At 45.4% G+C, this 8,324-nt stretch overlaps 1 protein-coding gene across 1 annotated transcript; it reads left to right on the top strand.

Annotated features, from left to right (window-relative positions):
• Positions 1-2,608: 2,608 nt before the first annotated feature.
• Positions 2,609-8,264, top strand: tagapb (T cell activation RhoGTPase activating protein b). The gene is made up of 10 exons (XM_056294683.1): positions 2,609-2,761; positions 3,057-3,141; positions 3,241-3,294; positions 3,644-3,713; positions 4,310-4,443; positions 5,138-5,299; positions 5,443-5,552; positions 5,925-6,111; positions 6,404-6,500; positions 6,723-8,264. Exons 2-10 carry the CDS (start codon positions 3,115-3,117, stop codon positions 7,907-7,909), a joined length of 2,028 nt encoding a protein of 675 aa, XP_056150658.1. The 5' UTR covers positions 2,609-2,761; positions 3,057-3,114; the 3' UTR covers positions 7,910-8,264.
• Positions 8,265-8,324: the final 60 nt, after the last annotated feature.

Below are 8,324 nucleotides of genomic sequence, written 5' to 3'. Positions count from 1 at the left end.
CACAGCCTGCTCATGTGTTTGGAAATGTAGAGGAGGATAAAAAAAAGAAAATCTGAAAGTGATTTTCCTCAATCACTGTTGTCCTTTTGTGTAAGCTGCTGGTTGGACCTCACATAAAAGTTTTTTATCGGTAATTAGTCAATATGAAATGAACTTCATTGAAAGCGTGGGCCCTTATGATGTGCACCATCTGCTGCCACCCACATCCCCTTCCTCCTGAGGCACAGACATGAGCGACGGTGTAGTTCACCGAACTTGATTTGAAGAGCACATGTAAACACACACATACATCAACACATCTGACTGGTTTAGTAGAAGAGCTTTTAGCCAAGACTCTTCATTTAGAAAGCTGAGACTTTGGCGTTGCCCTCTGATGACCCTGTTTTAAGATCACTATAGACACTTTACAGTATTTTACCACCAACTCAGGCTCTGGTATCTTCTTGATACTGCACCATGTATGAGGTCCTGACAGAGTTGGTTAGCAGATCCCAGGGTGTCGGGGATGCATTTTAGATGCACACGTTATCGTCGTGCAATGCAATGAGGCGAAAGCGTTCAAAGCAGTGCTGTAAGAAATGGGAAACACAGTTTCATCCCTATGTAAAGGCCAACCAGCTGGGTCTGGTCTGGGTCTGGGTCTGGGTGCTGGTGAGAAAGCGAAGCACCTCGCTCACCGTTGAATATGAACTTTTAAAGCCACTCCTTCCTCCGAAGAAAACGTTTCCCAGATAGAGTTTACTTTCCCTGCAGTCAAGTTACTCGGGAATTCAGTCTTCAGTGCCCTCTGAAGCATAGATAACACAGAACGGCACAGGCGATGACACAGACTGGTGTCGGTATCGGTTCTGGGTCAGAGTAATAATTTGGTTGTGAGTGTTTTCTGTTGTTGTCAAATCAGCCCATGTGATGGAAAGCTGAACTCTTTACTTCCCATCATCTCTTTCTGTCTCCGCTGCTGCCTCTGGTAAGCAGGTCAACTGCTAGCTACCGCCTGAAGCACACAGTGAGCCTGGAGCACCTGTGGCTTTATGGTTTCGATGACGAGCCGGAGGATGAAGCTGGAGGAGGGGATATTGACCTCAGGACAACTCTTATCTTGGCCTGGGCCCTCACTTTCTGTATGCTGTCTTTCCGGTGAGCATGGGTGGATGTATATGTCACATACAAAGTGTTTGGGTAAATGCACGCACGTGCTCATCCGGGTAGCTACACACAACTCATGCGTGCACAAATACAAACACACACACACGAAAGCATCTTTCTCTTGTTTCAAGATCTTTCTGTCTTTGTTTCCGTGTTTTCCCTATTCTCTTTATTCTCTCTGTCTGTCTTGTCTGTCTGTCTCTCCCTCACTGTCTGTCTCTCTCCCTCTCTCTCTCTGTCTGTCTGTCTGTCTGTCTGTCTGTCTGTCTCTGTCTGTCTCTCTCCCTCTCTCTCTCTCTCCCTCTGTCCGCCTGTCTCTCTCTCTGTCTGTCTGTCTCTCTCTCCCTCTCTGTCTGTCTGTCTGTCTGTCTGTCTGTCTGTCTGTCTCCATCTCAGTCTGTCTGTCTGCCTGTCTGCCTGTCTCTCTCTGTCTGTCTGTCTGTCTGTCTGTCTGTCTGTCTCTCTCTCCCTCTCTCTCTCTCTCTCTCTCTCTCTCTCTCTCTCTCTCTCTCTCTCTCTCTCTCTCTCTCTCTCTCTGTGTCTGTCTGTCTGTCTCTCCCTATTATAGTCCCTGTATAAAATAGGGAAGTGCAGAGGGCAGTCAACTGACATTAGCTTGTGAAATAAGAAACGTTGAATTTCCTCATTAAACAAACGTTGGTCACATCATGGGGAATTTGCAGTAGTAGGCTTTGTAAGGAAACGCCAAGCTTTATGATAAAGGCGACGAGAGGACAAACAGCACGCTCACATCATCCCGTATGGACGCAGGGGAAATTGACTGAAAGAAATGAAAGGGATTTCTCTTGCAAACACAATATTGACTATGTTTGATCTCTGACAGTAACGGCCGTTGAGAAATGGGTAATTCTGTCACAGTCACCACGGTTAGTCAAAGACTCCCACGGCTTCTCTACAATTAAAAAAGTTGTCCAGATATTTTTTTCTCTCGTTGTGTCATTTCAAGAGGTTGAGTTCGTCAGTTTTCAGGGAGTGATTTGCTATCAGTCCTCCATCTTTACTGTAATAAGTTGTAGCTCGGTGGGAAGAGAACGAGGAGATTAATCTGGGCTTGGGTTTTACCGAGAACACCCACGCGGTACAGTAATGTGCTTTAGACAGACTGGGGCTATATTATGTCATATGTTATCAAAACTGAGCTTCTTTTTTTTTTGAAAATGGATATCTGTATCCACAACCATTCATACACGCGTACTGGAGAAGGCCCTTCACCTCAGGCAGCTGAGGAGGTCGGTGACCTGCTTACAACAAAGGTGTGCATCTTAAAAGTGAACGTCTCCGTCACTACTGTATGTTTCCATCCACGGGCGGAAAGCCACACAGCCCCTCAGCCGAGCAGGAAGTGGAAGGTGTCTACTTCACGGCCCGCCATGACGCTGCTTCCTGTTCCCATGACTAAGTCACAGGTTTCGGCAGAGATGTTAAAACTGGCTGCGTTTGTGCCGTTCCCCTTCAGTCCTCTCGTGTGTGTGTGTCGGTCGGCCTGCTGGTCTCTCTCGCTCTCCTTCTCTGTGGATTGGTTACTCATACCATGCTGTTATTTTTGCCTTAGTTCACCTGAGGTAAAAGAACGCTGGCTGGATACTCTTCACAGGTAAGAGGCCATCCTTTCTCTCAGATGAACAGCAAAGAAACTCCATGACTGTCGTTGTACTCTTGATTAATAGTCACGAGACTTGGTCGTAGTACGATCGCCATTCATTTCAAATCACTCCGACCATGTTTCAAATGATGACAGTTTCCATCCTAAATAACATAGTAGGACCTCTCTGAATATCCTAGAACTGTGTATGTTTCACAATTATTTTTATAATACAAATTTTAAAATATTATTGGAAACTGGATAGAATAGAAAAAAATATAAACATTCTATGTATTTGTCACGGCAGAAAGATTAAGGAAGCAAAAGAGAGAGCTGGGTGTTCTTCTCCTCCTCCAAGCGGACTCATGAAGGTGTTGAGCTGCAGCATCACAGTAAGTCTCGCCGTTTCCAAAAGAGGTCTGCGCATACGAGACAGAGGCATCAGTCATCAATCTGTACGCCCCTCTTCATCTCTCTTGTCTCTCTTTTAGGCAAAAACTCTAAGCGGAGGTGGCATGGAACCATTCATCGAGTTTCCGTCTGATGTAAGTTAACACTTTCGTTGGCCTTTCTGCGTCGCTGACTGAGTCACGGAGCTTTTGCATGAGGTTTATGTTGTCTCGGGGCGAAGAGGGATGGGAGACAGGCACGCTATTCTGCATTAGACACCAGTGGGTTTATTCTCTGTGCATTAGTTTTGTTTTGTTTTTTCTTTCCTTCTGTGGTGTTTGATGTTTGACTCCAACTCACCCACATGGAGATAAGCATGAGGAGTGTGAGGGGTGTGGAGAACAGGCGCCTCCTCCCTTGCCTTTCCTCCGCCATCACGTGTTCCTCATGCGCTGCTCATTACCACATCCCTTTTTGATATTTATCTATTTATTTTGTTGCCAGGGTGCCACTAAAACCACCACCCTGCCCAAACAGTTGCATAACCAAGAGGACAGATCAGCGCAGCCTATTGGTGAGTTTGAAAACTTCTGCGGTCAGCGTTGCCCAATGGTAGTTATTGATGGAGGGGCCCTGATTTTGTGTCTCAGGATCTGCACAGATAAAGTGATAAGAGCATGGCTGAGGGCAGCCGCGGGAAGAAAATAACCCCATCTGCTGATGACAGTCTACTGATAACATGCAACAATAGCAGCATTTGTTTTAATCCCCCCCTTTCTATCTTTTACCCATTTGTCTCATTAGCACTCTCTCTCTCTCTCTCTCTCTCTCTCTCTCTCTCTCTCTCTCTCTCTCTCTATATCTATATATATATATATATATATATATTCCTCTCTTTGCCTCAACACCATCATTATAAAGTACTCCTCTTGTACTTTTCCTTCTCTCTGTAGTCTGAAGACTGTGGTATCAAGCCTTTCAGCTCTTACTTTCAGTTCCTTGCAAAATTGTGGATTTAGGAACTTGATCTCACATATTTTAGTCTACCAATTACTTGAGTTTACTCTTGATACGACAATTACCGACAGGGCTGAAATGTAAATAATATTTACAATGGGCTATTGGATGACTGGTCTTTTTTTTTTTTTTTTTTTCCCTCTCTCCCATCAGAAAGCATCAGCAAGTGGAAAATTCTGAGGAAGCTGAGCTCTGTGGTCGCCCGGTCAGAGATTAAATCCCAACTGTTCGGTCAGCCACTCTGCAAGATATGCCCAGACGAGAGCTCACTTCCCAAACCAATTATGGTACATTGTTTCTCCCCGCCTATAATGATCCAAATTAATGTGATTTCATCATTATTAGCAGATACTGTGTCAACCAAACTGATCACAGCAGTCACCGTGAGATAAGAGATTTCCGCACAAGTGATGTTCTCCCCTCCCTCAACATGTACCTTTTCCGCTTCCAACTATTTTAGTGCATGAGGAGGTGTGATCATGTTAACAAGTTTGACTCTTTCTCCACCATGGCATTGGTGTAAACAAGATTGTATTTATAGATGGTTGTGTGGTTGAAACAGTTTGACTCATGGTAGATTAAGCACTGACAGAGCAACCACTGAGCATAGTCACAGACCTTGATGGCTCCTGCTGAGCTGTACTATGGCTGTTGTAGTGCCAACAAGTATCGGCTGAATCTGACGATCGGGTTGAGATTAAGCCACGTGAAGCAACTCAAGGTTGTGGCTTAAAAGTGCTGTTGAGCTTTGTAGAATGTGTTGATGCTTTGACAGATGAACACCCGCACGCACATGCATGCACCCCCACAAAAATCTTCCCCTACTTTAGTTTTCAACTCTGTGAGTCATCGTCTGTGTCTCTGTTTCACACTCTCTCATCCAATACTATCACAGACCGTGCATACCCCCATCTGGTGCAAACGCATTGTTTGTTTCATTAACATGATCTGATCTCTACTCCCCTGTTCTTCTCTCCCTAGGAGGTGCTGACAATGTTGTGGAAGAAAGGGCCGTCCACAGAAGGAGTATTCCGGAAGTCCGGCAATAAGAAGAACATAAAATCCATCAGGGACCAGATCAACAGTAGTGAGGATGTGAACATGAAGGACCTTCCTGTGTTCCTTCTTGTGGGGCTACTTAAAGTAAATACTCATCCTATTTGCTTTAAAAAAAAATTGATATGCAAAAATATTAGTTGTAATCAATGACAACAGTAGCAGTATTACACAAATACACACACAGTGCACATAAACACAACGTTTATGTGTTCTGGTCTCATTTGCAGAGTTTTCTAAATGAGCTTCCGGGCAGCCTGCTCGTTTCTGGACTCTATGACACCTGGATTAAAGCTCTGGAGACAGAGGACCCTCTGCAGAAAACCGCAGAGATAAAGAGGTGAGCAACCAAACAAGAACTGGGAATGAGTCCACACACCGACTTCTACCAGCATCTGTGGCCATCCAGCAGTCTGTATTGTAGTAAAACTTGCTAATTCAAGCAGGTGCTGGAGAAAAATAGAGCTCCAGCAACATTTACCCAAATGTTCATGTGGTGTGGTAAAAAAACATGTGAAGGAACTTCATTAATGCATTTTTTACAGGGGGTGAAAAGAAGGAGTAGTTCCTTTCTCCTCTATCTGCATACCCCACTCAGGACACTTCTCCTTTCTGCCCATTTCCATCTAAAAAAGAGAAGCTTTCAAAAAAAAGAAAAAGGGACACCAAACTGACCTATATCCGCTTCCTGTTTTTTTTTTTCTATCTGCAGGGTGGTTGACTCGCTGCCAGGGCACAATAGACTCCTCCTCCAGCACCTTATGAGCATTTTCCGTCGCATCCTCGAGAGTGCAGACACAAACAAGATGGATGCCTACAATCTTGCGGTGTGCATTGCGCCCACGCTGCTGCAGCTGGACAGCACCTCGCTGGATGAACAAAAGGACAAACTGGAAAAGGTGAAACTCTTGTTATGACTGCTCTCTCTCACCATAGCCCTTTGAAGCTCTGCATGTGATGGCACGGTGAAACCTCAAAACGTTTCACAACAGAGAAGTCATGCCTGTGCAAACCAAACAGCTCCGCGTTCAACAAAGCGCAGAAAGAAATTGCGGCTCTTTGTTGTGTTTTCGAACATAGAATAGTTCTTGCACCTATTACAAATGGCATCTATGATTTTCACATTTCGTTGTGTTCTTGTTGATATCGTTGGTGTTGAATATCTCCTGTCCACCCTCTTGTTTGCTGCAGGTGATGGAGCTGACTCAGTTCCTTATTGAGACTTGCTGCGAGACGCTTGGAGAGAACATCCTAAATCTCCTGGGAGATGCTAACGAAGACAACTCAGGTACGCCCCTCTCTCTTTATCCTCTCTCTCTTTTTGCCAGAGCCTTCTGAGGCAAATTTAGAGCAACCCAGGGAAATTAAGAATGGTTATTGTGAAATTTGGAATAGTCTGTGAATGTTCTCATTCATCCAGGTCATGGTTATCCAAAGTCCAGTTGCACTTGATTCAACTCCTTTGGAGAAATTCGGAATAGCGTTTCTCATTTTTTTTCCATTTCCACAGACTCCCTGTCCTCCCAGCACCATGACTCGGCATATGACAGCACTGACCCGGATGCAGATGCCGATCCAGAAGAATGTGGAGGCTCCACGCAGGGAGAGGGTGGCTCATCTCCCTCTCTTCTCTACCCCAGCACAGCTATTCCCTCCTGTCCGTCTAATGCCATCTTCCACACATTCACTAAGCCTGAGTTCAACCGACGCTGTTCTGAGCCCATTATTTTCCCCTCGGCTGAGGCGAGGAGCCTGTGCAGCCTGGCCAGGAGTAATGAAGACTGCTCCCTGAAGAGGAGAGATTTTGAGGAGCAGCCTCTGAAGAAGCAGATCTCCGATGACTCCTTCTTACTTCAAGGCCGGGGCGGAGCCAGGCCAGCTCTGTCTTTCCCAAAACTCGGCTCAAACATGGTGACCTTGGCTGCCGTCAGTCACCTCAACCCATCAAAGGACTGCTCATGCTCCTCATCTTGCTCCCTGGAGAGCACTGCCTCTAACCAATCAGAGGGCTCTGTTTTCACCAGCTCCCCGCTGGCATCGCCCACTTGCCCTCGCAGGGCACCTTCCATTCACCAGACCGTCCTTGGTGCAAATGGCAGGAAGGACATTGTTCGAACAGCATCAGAGAAGAACAAGCGCTCCCAGTCTATGAGGGGTGAGTGTAAGATCCCTGTGAGGACAAAGAGCTTTGGCGCCTTCTCCTTCACATGGGGCAGCATGAAGAAAGGGGATCAGCAAAAAGAAAAGCCCTTTCGATGCATGACACTCCAGGAAGACTCCCAGAGAGAGGCAGAGCCACAAGTTGAACAGCTGATTAAGTCACGCCCCCTTTCGGCCATTGAACCATTTCAGCATGTGGACTACAACGTCCCCTGCAGACCTCCTTCTTATGAGCAGGCAGTTCAATGTGCAGGTCTGCCTGCCCCTCCAAATTACCAATCAATGACAGTGCAAGACGCTAGAGCGATGGGTCGGAGATCCCGCCCAACTTCTGTAAATGAAGAATCCCTGTTAACCTGTCCTGTCAATCAGTACCAAGTGATGCAGGGGAAAACCAATGGTTTTGAGCAGCTCCCCCGGTTCCGCCAGAGAGCTAAGTCTGAGAGTGTGTACAGAGGCCATCATGACGCTGTGTCACGGAGATGTAGCCAGCCTGTATTTGAGGAGATTTCTTATGCCAAGGAATCTTATGTTTAACTGGCCTTGTCACTTTATTTTTCACTCTATCACTATGAATGTATTACATATATGTGCAACCATTAGCGGTTGGACTTTCTCAGTAGTACTATTTAGAGTACAAAATTGAACAGATTTTAATGAAGTACGGTATATCTAGTCCATCACAGGAAGCTATGTAAATAAACACTTTTTTTTGTTAGAGAAGTATATGCTAAAACCGTAAACTTTTTATTCAGCTTTCGTTTCATGCTTTGTTGATATCGCTACATGTACAGAATAACTGATTCATAGCTGAGCACATTTTGTTGTCTTTTGTAAATCCCTTTTCATTTCAAGCTTACATCGTCTTTACTTTCACTACATTAAAGCACCTTTTGAAATAAATTGTACTTCATTGTGTTTTCTATCGCACAGTTTCTGGGTCAAACCACTG

The sequence above is a fragment of the Lampris incognitus genome, chromosome 15 (genome assembly GCF_029633865.1).
Source record: "Lampris incognitus isolate fLamInc1 chromosome 15, fLamInc1.hap2, whole genome shotgun sequence".
NCBI lineage: Eukaryota > Metazoa > Chordata > Actinopteri > Lampriformes > Lampridae > Lampris > Lampris incognitus.
This window is presented reverse-complemented; position numbering and strand designations above follow the sequence as displayed.